The sequence below is a fragment of the Meleagris gallopavo genome, chromosome Z (assembly GCF_905368555.1).
Source record: "Meleagris gallopavo chromosome Z, MGAL_WU_HG_1.1, whole genome shotgun sequence".
Classification (NCBI taxonomy): Eukaryota; Metazoa; Chordata; class Aves; order Galliformes; family Phasianidae; genus Meleagris; species Meleagris gallopavo.
Window position 1 is genome coordinate 21335599 of NC_139435.1, and position 18622 is coordinate 21354220.

The 18622-nt window shown below is 38.4% G+C and overlaps 1 protein-coding gene across 3 annotated transcripts in view; it reads left to right on the plus strand.

The window, feature by feature from the left end:
* The window catches only part of MAST4 (microtubule associated serine/threonine kinase family member 4), a 287688-nt gene that overhangs the window by 63602 nt on the left and 205464 nt on the right, over positions 1 to 18622 (plus strand). For all 3 annotated transcript variants that reach the window (XM_085214175.1, XM_085214169.1, XM_085214170.1), the window contains exons 2-3: positions 2610 to 2763; positions 17435 to 17556. In XM_085214175.1, the coding sequence (XP_085070301.1) occupies positions 2610 to 2763; positions 17435 to 17556 (276 nt within the window). The remainder of the gene's footprint in view (positions 1 to 2609; positions 2764 to 17434; positions 17557 to 18622) is intronic.

Consider the following 18622-nt stretch of genomic DNA (forward strand, 5'->3'; position numbering starts at 1 on the left):
GAGCACTAGACCATATAGTGTCTTTTAGTGTAGTTGCTTCAGGTGAGATAGGTTTCTCAATATCCAGCTGAAACACAGAGGACAGCTGTGTGTAAGTGTAGGCTACACTACTGCGCCTATATTAAAATGAAATTCTGCACCAAAGAGTGTTTATCAGAAAAACCTAATATTGCTGTGGTACTTTGGCTCTGAATGTATCATAATCAAGAGTAGCTATTTGTGTTTTGTTGTCTCCATGTAATGTAACCGTATTTGTCTTCAACTGAATCTGAATTTCATCCTGTTGCGTTCAATAAATGGTAAGTTTCAGAAACTGCATTTAATTCCCATGTTTTCCAAGTCTGAAGATTGCTTGGGAACTTCCAAGTGGACGAAACCAGGAAAAGCGTTTGTAGCACGGCATCTCCCCAGTTTGTTGTACTTTCTTTTCATCCCAAATCTGGTTCCCAAGAGCCTCACATGCAGGACCTCAGTCACAGTCATGTTGCATTGGGTTACGATTACTGCACTGAAGCTGGTTACTTCTGTCCCAGCAGCCAGGACCTAGTCCCCAGCTGCATGGTGTTGTCTTCTTTCTTTCCATGCAAGTGATAAAGAGAAGTTTCTGTGCCTGTATTCTATAAATCATATCAAACAAATTTTAGTTGGTAGAGGCATTTAACAACACAGAGGTGGTTTCACAAAAGAATGATAGTTGGGTGCTGCTGTTGAAATGATAGTGGGTTGATACATAAACTGCCTCAAAACAGCTTTCAAAAATGCTTTTTTGAGACTGCCAATTTGGACAGTGGAAAAGTGATTTGGAAGCCTAGACAGCGCTTTATTGCTCTGAAGTGTAGTCTCATTTTAAAGCTTCCTCCAAAACCATGTGTGCTTTAATGAAAGCTGTGAAAAAGGAACACAGCTTATCTGGAAATAACAAATTCTGTAATCAAAACTACATATTGTAGGATACCCAAGTGGAGGCTTTACTATGAGAGAGAGACCTGAACTGTTTAGTAGACTACAGTGCTACTGTGCAGAGAGCTGAATGCCTTTGTTTTTGTATGTAAAGCCTTAATCTTATGCAAGAGAGAAAATGTAAAGTATGGCTGGTTGTCTTGAAAACTGAGCCTGTTTTAAGAGAATCCATAAATATTTGCCAGTAACGTTTAAAGGCTTGGTGGAATTGTGTCATTGTCAAATGCATGGAGTTCAGCATCGAGCAGTCCTTGCTGTCCATCTGTCATTGAGTAGTTTAAATAACTGCAGACCCTTTGAGTATTTGCTAATAGGTTCTTTCTAAATCTCAAAATTATGTTTCTTAGAAACTGGTAGACAAATGCTTCATGATTTTGCCAGCTGTTGTCAGTCATTTCCTTTTGAGTACAACAGATTTATAAGTTTGCTTTGTGAGTAGCTTAGCACTTGGAAGTATCTGTGAAATACTTGCATTCATGAACAATAAATGATGGAAAAGGCTGCTTAAGTATTCTGTGTGACCCCCAAGTCCTGTCTGATTTAGGAAATTACTGTAGACGTTGTGCTTTGAGTTCATCAGTCACTTCAGTGTTTGTCCAGAACATGAATGAATCTTAACATGCTGAAGGAGCAGATTCAGAAACAGCTATATTGGTGTTTTGGAGCTGTTTGTGTCTGCAAACACTTTCAATGAGCTTCAGATTTGATTTGAAAACAAAGCAGCTCCCCCTCCACCCACCCTACATTACCTGAAATAACAAGTGCAAAGTAAATTCTAAATGTAGGGAATTTAAAACGCTTTGTAGGGCATGTAATACTTCTCTGTGCAATTTACTTTAAACAAAAATGAACTTCACTCTGTATCTCCCAGGGTGATTTGTGGTGACTTGGAATCTTTCTTTTCTTGGGCAGTGAGGATGAAGCAGTCAAGTATTTACTCAGTTCTTTTTTTCGCTCTGTTTTTGCAAATTTATCCAAGTATTAAGACATCAAAAATACTCTCAAAACAAGAGGGCTAGAATGTTGTATAGGAATGATGAGAGGAACAGAATTTGAAGGATGAGGCTTTGTATTTACGCTAATTTGAAGTCAATGTGAATGAATGCTAGCTTTTTAAACAGAATAATTTAGACAGATTTTTTTTCCCCAATGACACTGAAAAATCGTTTTTTCAATAATTTCACTTGTCTGGGAATGGTTTGCAATTTGTTGATAGCACAATGCCACCTAGCGACTACTCAGATAAATCTGTGAAGAGATTGCCTTGATCAGATGGTTCACAGTTTCAAAGAGGTTGTTTTGTGAGATCTTGTGGGCTTAAGCCCAGTTCCTTCATGTCTTGAGATCAGACGATGGGAAAAAATTCTCTTTGAGCAGGAGTGCAGCAAGATGTGCTATAAAGTGTATGAGAGGAAGATGGCTTCATACACAGCCAGCTGCAAATTTGGCACTTGCAGAGTTCTCAGTGTGTGCAACTTAAGTACTATAACATCTTTTAAAGATCTTTTTGTTTCTCAATTCTGTAATAACTTTTATGCAAAGGAAACTAGTCTTCTTAAAATTTCTTTTTGGTGATTTTTTTATCCCCCTTGCCTCCCCAGTTAATGTAAATAATCACCATTTTCTTTCTTCCCTGTATTTCTTTGCAGCTTGATCACATATTGTCCCCACCACCTATGCCTTTTCGAAAATCCAGCAATCCAGAGGTCTTATCTGGCCCCAGAAAGTCTTTCAAATATAAGAGGCAACTGAGTGAAGATGGGAGACAGCTCAGAAGAGGAAGCCTTGGAGGAGCTCTGACTGGTGAGTGTGGGGTGTGGGTTCTGCCACCTGGAGTTGTGGCAGATGTAGTGCTGATGGCACCTCGATCTGGCCTTGTGGCCAGACTCTCTGGAGGAGCTGTATCCCCACCTGGAGCTTCTGTAAAGTCTCTTCTATGTGTGTTCCCTTGTAATCAGCAAGGTGAGCTCATTCTTGAGACTCTCTCTTTGTGGAGTGCTGACAGTGCAGCCTGAAAATACTCTGTTTCTTAAAATTTCCATGAAAATTTGGCAGACTGGTGGTTTAAAGGTTATTTGTGATACGCTTGCATGCATTCATCCATAGGATTTGCATACGTCTTGTTTCCCCGAAGAGCTGAACTGTACAGATGGTCCCTTTAGACTGATTCATTAAAGGAAAAGCAGTTTGGTCTCATTTATCTGGTGGATCCTTTCCTCCCAAGGGCATAAACAGCTTAGCCCTTGGCGTGGACTGTGGCTTCTGTTCTGCAAAGCCATGCATGGTAGCAGGTAGGCAGGCCCCCCTTGCCCTGATGTCCCTGTGAGCTGCAGTAGAAGATGTACAGTGCAGAAGTTGTGACGGTGACCTGAGAGCGTATGGCTGTGATGCTCACTGAAGAGTGCTTGTTATTGAATGTGTGAGTGAAATGAACGTGAAAACATGGGGACAAGTTGCGTATTCTAGATAAAAGAATTTTTAACTCACTGGAACCTAGCAATTAAATGTATTCCTAAAATGCAAAGTGAAGGGGACAGTATGTCTCAGTGAATTTTCTGAAATTGATAAAGTTGTGGCACAGCATCTTGTTTTCTCCAGGTTGCATCAGCTGATAGCAGATGAAATTCAAAGCAGGGAAAGCTGGATTGGCATGTATGTGAGATGAGATTGTCCCCTGTCTCTGAATTGTGTACAGAGTTCAAAGGCAGTTATGCTTGGGAACAAAAAATGGCAGATATAGCTGACCTTCCTCAGTGAAATTCTGTGAAATACTTTTAAAATATATTTGCTTTTCTAACTGACTTCTCACCTCTCTCCTTGTCATTATGTTAGAAAAAGCTCCAGGAGCTAATACAGTACTTCTTTTATGTAGTTTGTAGTTTAGTGTCATCTACAAAGCTGTGAACTAGTGACAAGTGTTTTAAAAAGATTGCTTCATCATGAGTTGTTTTATGAGGATTTTTACAGCAATCTAATAGTATTTCTGATCCACATGGTCTTCAGTTAAAGACAAGTGACTTACAGCATTGTGACATGTTGATTTTTGTTAACTGTATCAGTGAAGTCTCTAGTGTCTCTGTTACTTTTCTAAAAATTTGATGTGAGGACCACGGTAGCGTTTTCCTGACATTGGAAATTGCCAGCACATTGCTTATTATTTTAGCAGGAGTTGGTGTGGGTTTTTATTTTATTTTTGTTCAACTTTAAATTAGGCTAGTGGATTCAAAAATTGAACTTTCCTGCATAAACCCTCCAGCTAATGAGGAGAAGGCAGCCTAATCAAAAACAAATGAAGCAAGTGTGCTCTGCTGCTATAGTCCCCGGTCTTTATCTCTGTGCCTGAATTATTGCTTGAAGTTTTTATGAAAGGAAACGGATATACTTTTTGATGCTTGCAGTATGTTGTGTGGAGTTTTATATCAGGATTTGGGAATATGGTGTGCAGTGATGTTAAACTGCTTTATTACTAATGCACTTTCAATGAACCTGAATACCCTAGGGCTTTAGATTCATAAAATAGTTTAAATATCTTAACAGCTTCACAATACTGATTAAACTAATCAAAGTCATTCTGATGACAAAAGGTCCTTATATTCTGTCAGGATCTTAAAAAAAATAATAAAAAAAAAATTAAAAGAAACTGGTGCTGCAGATACAGAGAACCACTTCCTAGAATTGCTTCATAATGCTCAGTAAATTGAAGTTAATTGTTTCAATGTTACCTTGGATTTGTATTTATCCACCTCTTCTGGCATAATTAAATTTCTGGATTATTTGTAGTTTCTTCCATGCTGAACTGTGGACAGGTGGTTTGAAACCACAAGTGTCACAACATGACTTTAAAAAAAAAAAAAAAAAAAAGAGATGGTGGTGTCAAGTTATAGAATATCACGGAGTGGAAGGGATCCACAAGCCCTGACGTTGAAGTGAGTGAATTTACTGACTTGTCCTTGCCCTTGGCTTGGGTTAGTTTCTTCACTCGTGCATTTCCTCCTTAATTTCTCTGAATTTCCACTTCTAAAAAGATGCAGATTGTCCAATAAGGAAAAAGTCTAACAGTTAATCTTGTAAAATGGTTTGGAGTGGTATTTTTTGAATAGTAATGTATAGTCTCTGCTTGTATCATTCAAAAATGTTAGCTTTACTAAACTTCAAGAAATACAGAATGTAGGAGTAAGTAAAGCAAGGGAGGATTCCTAGTTAAAAATTTTGCAGGATGTGCTTACGCTGATGCTTATTGTTCACTCCAAATGTTAGGAAAGCTGTTAATTGTGCTTTGTTACTTTGTCTTCCCTTCTCTCCATTAACAATACAGAATGTGTGCCATAAAGTGTTAGTAGTATTAATTTTTTATTTTTGTTTTTATTGTTAATTTATATAAACCAGGATATTTCAAGTCCTGCAGGGCTGAATACTAATAGATATAAATAGAGGTGTTTTTCATCTCTGGGAATTGATACCAATAAATGAGTTTATTGGGCTTTACAAGGGGGAATTATGCTATGCTCGACATACGAGAAGAAATAAAATCTGCATTGTTGTAATATATTGGATGAAATTTACAAAACTTGAAGGATTTCAGTTAATGAGAGTCTGTTGCTCTGAATAAGCTCAGGTAATTTAGCTTATTTATTTAAAGTAATGTGGCAGTGAGAAAAACTGAGAATGATGTACAAGATACTTTCAAATGGGATATCAATACAAAGGATATAAAATTGGTATATGTGGAGGAGCGTTAGAGCTGAACTTACATTTAGCATTGTTTTGGAGAAGCTTGCACCCAGCATTTTTTTTTTCCTGAACTGCACTGTTTTAATCTAACCACAACACATTTTCAGATTTAAAGAAAATTAAATCCATATTTTTGAGGCTAGATCTGCTTTTGCTTCCTGTTGAAAATTGCTTGGGAACTACTGATACTAAGTCTGGCCAATATAAGAAGTGAATACTGCTTCCTGGAGATACCAGACTGTTACACTTTGGAGAATCTCTTCCGTCTTAATTGTTGTGACATTATTGCTTTACTTAATCTGCATCCCCAAGGAAGGGCAGGAGGAAGAGAGGCAGAATTTGGAATAAAAAGAGTTTACTGGATGTTGCCTGATACTAGCCTGATACTAGCAAATGTACTTTAATTGCTCTTATTGTGAAGTACCAGCAGCACTGCTTAGTAGAAAGAAAGGAATGGCAAACAGTATTTTGCAGTTGAAGTTGCTAAGGAGAAGCACTCATAAGTTCAGCAACTTCAGGGCAAAACTATTTTCTACTGGCTAACTTGGAAGTAATTTGTGACCAGCTCCTCTTCTGATTTAAAATACTGTATGTTTGCAAATTGTTACAAAGTTTGGGGAGCAGAACTGCCTGTGCATTCCCTGGACTCCTCCTGGTTTGTTGCAGTACACCTGCACACAGTTACTTACTGTGCTTTCAGTGTTTGCCTTCTTCCCTCTCTACTGTTTCTGCATACTAGTTCCTGCCCCATTCCCTTTCAGCCTTCCTTCATGCATGTTTTCCTGTAATGTGTTGGCTGCATTCTTTACCTGGAAGTAAATTGGAGCTTGGAGTTCTGTTTATGCCAAAGGCTGTGTAAAATATGGTCCCTGTAAAGTCCATGCAGCTGCTACAAATCTGAGCTGCTTGTCTAATAGTTCTTTCTCAAAGGTAAAGGAAAGAGGTCTGTGATTCTGAACAGTGCTGCTGCCCTTTGCGTGCCATTGTGATGATGCAGGCAAAGCCTGGACAGATGGGGTCAGCTCTGCTCTTCTCAAGGCAGTTGGCTCCTGTGTGAATGTAAATACCTCTCCCCCTTGCTTTTAAGTTGTCTTTTTAAGGATTCCAAACAATGCACAGTCTTGCACTTTAAAACTTGTTTCTGATCAGGAGAAAAGATGTTTAATTAAAAAGCTGCTTTTCTGCAGTGGCTGGTTTTCTTGATCTCTGGAAACTTCAAAGGGCTGTCTACATGCAGAAGGGTTTTGGCTTAAATTGTCTGCAGATTTTAGTTTGCTGTGTTCAGAGGAGCTTAAATAGAATTCAGAAAGTAATGTGGAAGGCTGAGAAATTAGATGAGCTTTTACTATGGAGGAGGTTAACCTGGGAAATCACTCAGACAAGCAAATTGAATTGGCCTTGCTTTCATATCCCATTGCCGCTCAACTTGCACTGCAGTGTGTGGTGCAGCTCTGTTCAGTTTCCTCAACTGCTTTGATATTACGTTTGCAGATTGCTATCTTTCTTTCTACTTCTGCATTGCATGAATTCACATCACTGGCAAGAGTTTGCATTTTGCAGAATGCTGCAGCTAGTCCAGTTGTGCCCTATGCATCACAGTTAGATATATAAAAAGAAAGCAACCAACCACTAAACTTTGTTGCTTATATTTTGAACCTTTTATATTGCCTCCTGTTATCTCATCAATAATTGCCTGGAAACAGACTTCCTGCTGGGCTAATTGTCTCTAATTGTGGTAAAGCTGTTATCTTGCTAACCATAAATTGATCTTACACAAACACTAGTGAGATAATGCATACAATTTTCATTTTACATTGTCTTTAATCTGAACATCCTAGAGCACTTTTCATTAATGAACTTAACTCATTATCTAGTGATGAACTAAAAACTAAGAAATCTTGAAATGTGTGTATTTTTTTCATTGTTTAACGTTTCTGCTTTGATCAGCTTCCCACATCTAAGCCATCACTCATCTAAATGTTGCCAGCAATGATTGCTATTCCCATATAACTAATCTGTGGTTGATCTGAAATCAATCTGGGTAGTCTCAGTCTGATTTTTTGCATTAGAGTTTCATCACTCGCACTAATTAGCAGAAAGATCAGTGTTATGGGCCATGAAGAACAAGCTGTTCTTTATTATTTAGGGTTTGGCATCTGCTGGCAGGACTTGCAGGCTGTCCTGCTGCATGTAGGGGGAGCAGCTGACAGTGGTGAAAATTTGGAGTTCTCACTAATCTTATGTTGTGGAGCATTTCTCATTAATATTGCTGATAATGTAGATTAGCTCGTTAATCCTTAATGGGGGAATCTTGGTACAACTTGATGGCTGTGGGGAGTTCGGCATAAAATCATGGAGAATACTTTGAAGCGTATTGATTGTCAGTGCTACCTTTCCATTCTCTACAACACTTCATCATAACTGGGATGTGACTGTTACTGATGGCATTTTTAGGGATTGATCTGTATCAATAATGGCTATTTGGAGGACATCACGTGTTCCTTATTTCATCTTTACTGCCTCAGAATTGCTCACTGACTTCCAGCTGGGAGCCTTATCGGTGGTACACCCGTCACTATGTGAAAAGCAGTGACTTCATCCCATCGTTACAGTTGCAGGGGCACTGTGCTGCCCCGTCTTTTGTTTCAGAACCTTGTTGCCATGGATATGGGGTGAAGATGGCCGCGTGTATCGGTGGTCTCTCAGGCATCCCCTTCGTTAGGAAGCTTTACTTTCTGAACTTGCTTCCCTTCACACATGAGGCCAGAAGTAGGTTTCAAAGTAGTTTTCTTGATGGAGACGGGTGGTTGTTTTGGGAGGTCCTTTCCCCCTAGCAGCAGCGAGGAGGCCTGCGGTGCCAGGCTGACGCCGCCGGGCCTCCGTGGGGCTGAGGAGAGGCGTCTGTGCCCAGGCGAGTGGCGTGCTGTGTGGGGAGGGGACGCGGTGCTCTTCATCCAGGCTTGCTGCCTGCCCTGGGCTCGTCTCGGAGCTCTCTCCACACCTTCCTCGAGTACTTCTTGATACGTTGTATCACATGTTAAACTTCTTCCGGAATTGGTAGAAAGGGAGAAGCAAGCTTTACTGTAATTACGTACGTGAGAAAATTATTTTTTAAAGCATGTAGTATACGGCTATCTTCTACTGATAAAATACGTATTTTTAAATAATTCTCGGTGCTCTAGCACTTGAGATGACATTAGGTTGTATTTACCATTGTCAGTTTCCTTCATCATTTAAGGCTTCAGTCAACCTGTGTAGTTCAGTTGATTTTGCTTCCCTGTGTGCCTAGCAAGATAATTTCCATATTCTTTGACATGTCTGGATTCTGCATCTTGTAAAAGTCTCAGATGAGAACAGGAGATATTGTATTCCTGTCTCATTATTTTGCCTTTAACTCCTCGATTGCTGCTTAATCGGGCTTGTATCATCAGAACATGAGAAGTTGATTGTTGCTGAGATCAAAGCAAACCACAGCAGTAGAGCGCCTAATTAGCAGATAAATTTGCAAGTTTCCTGTTTTGAAAGGTGGAGAAGTAGAGTTTAGACCTTCTCAGGATTCACTATAAAAGCAGCTTGAAATTTGTTTAAACAGTCACTTTTCGTTGCGGAAAAATAAAACAAGGAAAGAAAGGAGAATATGCATAGTAAATTTCTGAGGTTTAAGCTGTGGCTTCTTAAGAAATATCGCAGTATCTGTTGAATTAGGTCGTTCAAGTCCCTGCAGTGTTGCAGCTGTAGAGACACACATGAAAGAACTTGCCTGGACTTAGGTAATTGATTGGGTTTAACAAGCTGATTAAGTAAAACTAAGCACTGTGATGATACAGTCTTTACTGCTGCTGGTACCTGAGCTTCTTAGTGCAGAGCTCTATTTGCATCATAATTCCACACCAAAACAGCGTTACTCATACTTGCTGAGGCTTAAGTCTTCTCATTTCACCTCTGTGCTCTGTCCAGTGTCGGCTTCTTACCATCACTAAGCAATTGCTGTGACTAGTTGTGAAGGGAAGTTGTACTTGCTTAATCCAAGACAGATGCTTTAGCATGAGTTGCATGTACAGCTGAAGAATGCTTAAGAAGAGAGAAAGGCAGTTTTTCTGTGTAATTCTTGTTGAGTTTTCAAATCAAAAGGCTTATAAATATTTCCTAATGAAGATGGGAGGAGGCATTTCTTGTATTTAAGAGATCGGCTCTTGAATTTTGTGTAATATTAGACATATTTAGAATACGGGGAAGGGCTACGTAACTTCATTCTTGCAGTGATAAGGGGTTTAAGCTTAAGCTAAACAAGAGTAGATTTGAATTAGATATTAGGAGGAAATTCTTTACTACAGAGGTGGTGAGGCAGTGGAACAGGTACACTGATAAGCTATGGATGCTCAATCCCTGATCTAGTGGATGGTAATTGATTGTGAATAATTTGTCAAAATAAAAACATAATTTCATGGAATATCTGTTAGCAGAGGAACTTTCTCCATGTGAACAGGATTCTATTTTGTAACCTGAGTGCCTTTCTGCTGTTGAAATGGGTTGAAAGAAGTTGCTTACAAGCGTGAAACATTTCTGAATGCTTCTGAAAATTTTTGGTTTTATTTGTTGGTAACTGTCATAAACAGTCTTGATTTTTCTGTTAGTCTGGAAACAGGTCTAAATCTTCATCCTACTGGTTTCTGCTGCCAAACTGTGTCCATTTTTAAAGTTGCAGTTGTGTCTTAACTTTGCCTTTGATGGGCCACATTTATTTAATACATTATCAGATATCACTTCTTCAGCTAATTTTAGAAAGTGAAACCAAGATTTTAAGAGGATTCTGTGGTGTATCAAAAGTGTAAAATTCTTAATCATCTTTTAATAGGATTTCTTACAGAGTCTCCTTGTACAATAACAAAAGAAAAGATAATGGAGTCAGTTGAAATTCTAGGCTTAACTGAGTGATATTATGCTTAGTGGTCAGATTGCTTAAAAGAATAAGTTCACCTCTTACATCAGGCTAGGAAATTGGCATTGTCTATTAACTTCAACCATGTGCAGCTCAGTAATATGCTTAACATGCAAATTTTCTGAAGTAGTAGGCAATAAATGAGGCATGAATAAAACAGTAACTCTTCTGCTTGCTGGTAGTCATCTGAAATTATATTTAAATCAAGTTTTTTGACACAACTACAGTAAAATAAGACAAAATGGTGAGATTTTCCACGTACAGTTTTAAAGCTATCCGCTGCTTTTACTTTTGCAGTTACTACTAATAGGAATCATATACTTTGATTCCCCATGCAATGGTGTGAGAGTAGACCCTAACATTTATAGCCTCTGCATCATTTCCTACAGCTGGGCTGCCTACAGCAGTCAGATTTGAAATACTAAAGCACAGTGCCATAAACGTATGGTAAATGGCTAAGGTAGGAGGGCTCTTCCCTTCCCCTGGGATGTGTTTTGGAAGCTGTGTCCACCTGGTTTTGGCTGTTCTGTGAAATGCTGTCGGCTGCTGTAAGATGATGAGGCCGTGTCTGGCTTTGGTGTTTTCACCTCAGCCAATGACACCCGGTGTGAACTCTTTCCATTTTGGGAAGGAGAAAAGGGAAAGGCATAGGAAGAGGCAGAAGTACCCAACTGTTTCTTTCAGCACATTTCTATCACCTAGAGCTGTCTGCAGTAGGATCCAGTTTTGTCTTCTGTGTGGGTCATTCCACTTTCTCAAATAGCTTGCACTTCGTTTCCCAAGGAGTGCTGTGGAGTGGAATCATGCTTGGTGAGCCTCTGTACTATAGAGATCAGTCCTTGAGATTGGATCAGTTGTTCTTTTTTAATCAAAAGTTGCTAGGGAGAAGAATCTACTCATTTGAGATGTTTTTAAATAATACGCATCTGTCATAAATATCTGCAATCAATTTCTTGAAGCAAGTAGAATAATGATTTCCTGGCCTTTGCCACAGAGAGAGGTGACAGGATGGCTATAGGTTAGTTTGCAGAAACATGTGACTGGTTTAAGATGTCTGACACTATAATCAGGTTTGGAGCTTTCTCTTTGGGCTAATTGTGTCCATAGTTGATGGCAGCCCATATCCAGATATATGAACTTTATCAAGGTGCACACCTGTTTTTCATTTAAAACTGTATGATGGCTTAATGGCTTTTAGTATTTTCATTGGAAATTATTTCCGTTAAAAGCTGTCAAGATGCTTCTTTTGTGTTTATACTTACATATTGATTAATTATCTCACCACTGCAATGTTATATACTGCTCTGAGTACTTTGGTTAATGCAAAAATGCATGTGGTTGTCTGAAGGTTTTCTTCATTGTAATAATAAGCAATTCTTAAAATACCCAACTGCTGGAGACTTAGCATAAGTAATTTTTAATGTGAAAACGAAAATTAAAAATTTTTTTTAACCATTTTCAGTTATTCTATTGGGATATGGATTTCAGAGGAGGAAAGGAAGAAAGGAGAATAATACTTCAGCTTTGTGTGTTTTAGTCTCTTCTGGCCTTTAAAAGGAAAGCATACCACAAGCATACTCACATCATATAAACAGAAGATTCACAGTGATTTCCTTTCCATCTTCCAATGTCCTTTATATAGGAAGATAGATGTTTGACAGGGAAGTTCGAGGGAAAGGTGACACTTTGAACTGCAGTGATGTATTCCCTGGGTCTTGTGGGCATTATGTAATATCATTAAATAATCCTAAATTGCTGTCATTACGTAATCAACTGAAGTCACCTTTCATTGAAGAGCATTTTGATAAATGTGCTGGACTAATGAGCATTGCATTCAGACATGGGAGGAGATGACTGGAAACAAAACACCGTGATTTCAGGGTATCTTAATAGCTACATTGGGCTTGGAAAGGATAGCAGAGATGCCAGCAAAGCCATTGCGGAAGACATGGCAGGAAGTCAAAGGCCATTTTGGGATTGAATTGGACAGCACTAGGTGAACCTATGTTAGTAGATGACTCATCTGTATCAATAACTGATGAAAGTAATGATAAAATTACAGTTTGTGTGGCAGTAGTCTGCTGTTAGGTGGAGATTACACTGACCTCTGGTGCTTTTTCTCAGCTGTGTGTTTGTGTCAAAATGCTGAATTATGATGAAAGAGATGAGCTGGACTTGAGGTCGCCCACTAGTCAGTTCTTTCACAAAGGAAAGCTGCTTGGAGCTTTTTACTTGAAGGCAGAAATGAATGCAGTGTGAAAATCAATAATGCATTTCGGCTCAAGTTTTATGTGTAATACTGATACTTCAATCACTTAATGATGAGGAAAGTGTGGCTTTGTGTAAATTCGAGGGTTATTAACACAGCTGAAATGTAAAAAGAGAAAAAGGCATACAGTTTTTAATGAAACTGTAGTAGGAAAAAGTGTAGGAGTAATATGAGGACAGGAGAAGGCCATATTGAATAGCTCAAAAATGAGGTGACTTGAAGTTTTCTTTGTGTGGAGGAATCCAGGGAGAGTTGCTGGTTAATTCACTGCAGGGGCTGTTTATTGTATAGTGGCCTGGTGAGCTAGAGTTCTTGACCCTTGAAGAGTGGACTGAGTTTTGAAAGAAATAGTTTTCCGTAAGAAATATTGGTGTTCCATTTATTTTTGAAAATGAGAAAATTCATTGCATTCATTTAAACCATTTCCAATTTTTCTTATTTTAAGAAGCATAGCATTAAAAGTAGAGGTGTCATGTTCAGGATATTTTATTGCAGTTGGATTTCCTGTTGGTAAGTGCTGCTGTTCTGGTTGAATCTCTCTGCAGAAAGTTTAAAGCTATTCTCAGATAAACCATTATCTTTTTTTTTTTCCTTTTTTTTTTTTCCCCCCCCCACAGGCTATTCCAATTTTACTTATATAGGGGGTGCATTTACTATGTGCTGTTTCTGTGTTTAGAAGCATCTGTGGATGTACAGTGTAAAGATGAACTAGACAGTCTGCTACACTTGCCCTAATTTCTGTTCTTCTGGAAGTCTGCTGTGCCCTTGAGGCTCCAGCAGGTCTGGGGATGAGGATGGGAGGAGTGATGATAACAGCATCACAAGTGCTCATGCTTTCATTGGTGATTCCGATCAGTTTGAGTGTTTAATTAGCACCTCCACGGGCACTTCAGTGTTGTTTTAAATATTTCTAGAGGTCAGCCACTTGAATTCAGTAATGGAATATGAAGTGAATTCTTACACTGCAGACCCTGGCTGTGATGTAGAGGTTAATCTGCTTTGCTTTCTTATACAACATTTTGTTGCTGTAAACATTAGGCTTGGCTCTTCTCCATCTTCTCTGTTAAAATATCATAATTTTTCTTAAAAAAAAAGATAAAAACTGGATAAAATACAAATGTTTTAAGGGACAAAGGATAAAGGTGACTATTCAGGTGTTCCTTGTCAGGGTAGCCTTGCACACAGCAAAGTACAGAATGCTTCACTTTGCTGAGTGGCTAATGCAAATGGGAGTCGTGCTACAGCTCTCTGTGTTTTGGATCCGGCTCCCATTTAAAACAGGAAGTGCAAACATAAATAATGCTCTTATTTCTTATATACCCTTCTGATTCCAACTTGTTAAACCCTTTTGCATAGGGATCCAAGCTGAAACAAAGCTGGATACTTTGTGAACAAAATCCAAGTAATTGCCTTCAATTTTTGTTTGGGAGCCCAGTGGGATTCATCTGAAATGAAAATTAATGCAGTCTGGGAAAGGTCTAGTGTCTGACAGTGGATTTCTCGAGTAGCTTAAAACTCATACTTTTAAAGTGCCATGGTTAGATAAAGATTTCTCTGTTTCCCAGTTCTAGAACAAACTTTGTTATTAAAGCAGATTTCTTGCTTGCATTCTCCTTTGTTCTTCAGGTCAGAAGAAAAGCCTATAGCTTTTAAGTGCTGATTCCTGTGATGATACAGTACACCAGGAGTATGCTACAGTGATCAATTTGCAAATTAATGTAATTTTTCCCTTTGCTTCTAACAGTTAATATGGAGTTTGTAAGAAATTTGTGTAATGTATGTCTGCTTGACAAAATAGATACTGCCAAAGCATCTTACAGATGTTACCATCAGTGATATGATATCTAGTTTGTGGTTGTGTTTGACTTTGATGAGATTTTTGAAGCACTCTTGCAGTTTCTTTCCAGTGTTTTTATCTGAGAGAAATTTGTAATCTGGTACTTGACAATAGGAGTGTCTAGTTTTTGCTTGAGAATCTCATCCTAAGATTGACTTTGGGGAAGAGTGTCAAAAAGCAAGTAAAGAAGATGCATAGACCTCTTTCATTATGGAAAGCATTAAAGAAATAAAACATACCTATTTAAATGCAAAATATGAATAACTTAGTTTTTTTCACTTTATTCCCACCTTCTTCAACCCCAGCCCTTCCTGTGGGAGAAGGAATTAACCATTTGAAGTGATGGATAGAAGTTACAGCTGTATCTATATGTCACTGGCACATTCCAGTTGTGTCATGTGTCATCAATGCCAAAGACATGGACGGTGAATCAATGACTTAAGCTTTTTATGGCAGCCCTTTAGTTGAGGATGATGTAAGGACATGTGAAAAAGAAACTGGAATTCTGGAGAATGTTTTCTTGCATACTTGGGCATAACACTGCATCTTTATCTACATTTTTCTTCTTGTGTTGGGCAAACTGTTAACAAGTTGGGTGAACAGTATCTACAGGTTCCACTTTACCAGTGTAAAAACACTATCTCATTTTGTTTCTTGGGGACTCTATAGCTCCCAGTAAGCTCTTTCCAGAGGACTGAACAACTTTGTGGATCTGCTATTTAGAAGTAATGTTATAAAGCTAAAGATCTTGATTTCCAGGCAAAACAGAGGCTTCTTACTAGAGCACAAATCCTATGTCAAAGTTAGTTCTCTGTTCTCAGTTGTTTTTTGAAGGTGCAATGACTAATGTGGAAATATTAGCATTTCAGGAAACAGGTGTTTAGTATATGTGATCATATGATATGTATGATTTTTGAATATGATTTTCATTCACATGTTCAATCAAAATCTTGCATCTTATTTTTGAACACAGACTTGATTGGGAAAAAAAAAGAAAGTCTTTTGAATGTCTCTTTGCATCACCTTGTTGGTTTTATAAGTCAGTTGCTTGAGTGGTGTGATTGTCCCACTTTTACATGGTTTTCAGAGATGACTGGACCACGTGATCTCTAGAGGTCCCTTCCAATCCCTGCAATTCTGAGACTAACGGTTTAAACATGGACATGTTGGCTAAGACCATCCTCTGTAGTCTGTTATTCTGTTTTGTGGCGTTGTCTGAAAATAAGCAAAAAGGAAAGGTATCATTACATGCTTGACTTCTTAATATTCTTCACCAAATATTCTCTTCAAATATTCTCTGCTGCTTCTTTGCTATTCAGAGGCTTCCAGAAATAGTTTCTGCCTATTTAGTAACTCCATGAGTTCTCTTTTCTGTGAGCTTCTGCAGTCTCTCCTCAAAAATGCAAAAGTTTTGATATCATAGAATCATTCAGGTTGGAAAAAACGTTAAAGATCATCGTGTCCAACCACAACCTAATCATACTACCCTAACTAACAACCTCATGCTAAATCATGTCCCTGAGCACCACATCCAGTTTTTGAACATACCCAGGGACGATGACTCAACCACCTCCCTGGGGAGCCTATTCCAGTGCTTAACAGCCCTTTCTGTAAAGAAGTGTTTCCTGATATCCAATCTAAACTTACCTTGGTACAACTTGAGGCCAGTTTCCCCTCATCCTGTCACCAGTGTGAAGAGACCAACCCCACTCTTGCTGTAAGCACCTGTCAGATATTGCAAGAGAGCAATAAGGTCTCCCCTCAGTCTCCTCTTCCCCAGACTAAACAGCCCCAGTTCCTTCAGTCTCCCCTTATAGGGCATATTCTCCAAACTTTTCATTAACACTTTTTAAGATCTTAATCATTTTACAAAAATTTTCATAGTTCAGTCATTTTTGCATGAAATAACGTTATCATTTTTGGAACAGGTTCCCATCTTCCTTCTGTTGCCTTATTCTGGAAGAGGCAGCAGTGATTGTTGTATCTCACTTGACATTCCCCTTCTTTCCCAATAATGATCCCATCTCCTGAAAATGTGTAATTCAGACAACAAAATGCCAGTAATAATTCAGCCTTTTAAAGTATTGAGAGTAGTCTTCAAAGACAAGGGAATCCATCTGTGTAGAATTTTTGATGTAACCTAATCAGTTACCACAGTTGATCAGGAGAGATGAAATTTTAACCGTTCTCATGTTAGCTTTAGAGGATCGTGGCTTATCGTAGCTCTTCAAAACAAAAGTATAAAATGTGTTGAATCAAGCTTGGGATTAATAGTAATAATTAAAAAGGACAACCTTTAAAAATATATGTATTACTATTTTCTTTTGATTCTGGCTAGCATTCAGAATTCAGATCTGTTTGGTTCAGTCCCACCATTCTGAATGTTTGCATCTGTTGTTACATTGATCATGTTTCAGGGTAGGAAAAACTTGATTCTGAAAATATTGGGGAAAAAAAGAATTATTTGCATAAGAAAATTTTAGCATGTGGAAGAGCAACATTGAGGGGTGGCAGGTGAATACTGAATCTGCTTTAATGAAATTGCCTATGGTCATGACTGTAGTGATAGAACAAATGTTTGAAAATGGTGAATGCCTGTGGAAATATAGCTAAGAGCTTTATCTTGCAGTAAACTGCCTATTACCTTGCCTCATTTGCAGCATCTAATGTCTTAACACACTCTCTCTTAACTTGACAGGCAAGTATCTGCTTCCCAATGGAAATGGACAGCAGCTGTGGCAACCCGCAGAAACCTCCAATCTTGTTCGCATGCGCTGCCAAGCACTTGGGCAGTCAGCACCTTCACTTACTGTTAGTCCGGTGAGTAATTTTTTTAAAGCTATCAGCATACAAACAAAAAAATGTTTCTTGCATCTCTGTAATGTCAGAATCTGCGAGGGGATGGTGATCCAACCAGGGTTTATGTCCAGGTTAACCTCTTTTCCTTAAACTGAATCTTTCCGTTAACTAATGCAAGCTGCATACAGCATTGCTTAGTATGTTGAGTATGCTAAACAATGTTTATAATAGCAGTAACTGAATTGCTTTGCTGGATTTAGCATAAAATCTAGTTGCATTAATATAGCTATTTGCATTTAAATGATTTCTTCCCTTAAAAATAGAAAGAAGGCATGCTTTTTTAGATGACAATAGATGGTAACTGTCCCTTCTCCTGGGCATTCTTTTCCATCAGTTTGTTTCTGCTTTTTGCAGGACTACGTCCTCAGGAGAACGTGATAGTATGAAGCATGAACTTAATTAAGCTTTTTGGATAAAATAATAAGGGTAGAGAAAGGGGATGATATGCCTCCTACATTTGAACTTTAGGCTTTCTGTTTTCAAGTATCAGTTATCCTACTTTGTGCTTCTGGTTATGATCTTAAAAAGTGTTAAAATTCAGTGCAACACACCATATACTTAACCTGTGTTTTTCTTTGAGTAATTACTCTGGTGAACATATTTTGTGTTGTATAAAAAAGCAAAAATATGCTATTAATGAATTGCTCTCATCTGCCCTTTGGCTGATTATGAAAACTTTGCTTTTTCATATCTACTTTAGAGGAGAAACTTTTTTTTTTAATTTTTATTTTTCCTTAAGGAAAACTTGTGGGTCGAAGAAGACTGTGAGCAGCCTATGCTACACAGATACCATTGTGCTGATTTTTAGGATTATACTGATATGTAGATGGCTGGTTTCTCCACAAAGCTACCTGAAATAACATTTCAAGAACAACAAATCAGCACTTATGGATATAATTATGATTCCTACTTGATGGTGCTGCTTATTATCTCTGGCTATTTGGGATGGATGTGATTTATTGTATTCTGAAAGCTAGAAAACGAAGAAAACCAGCCTTTACAATAGGCTGCCCTTCCTTAATAAGCA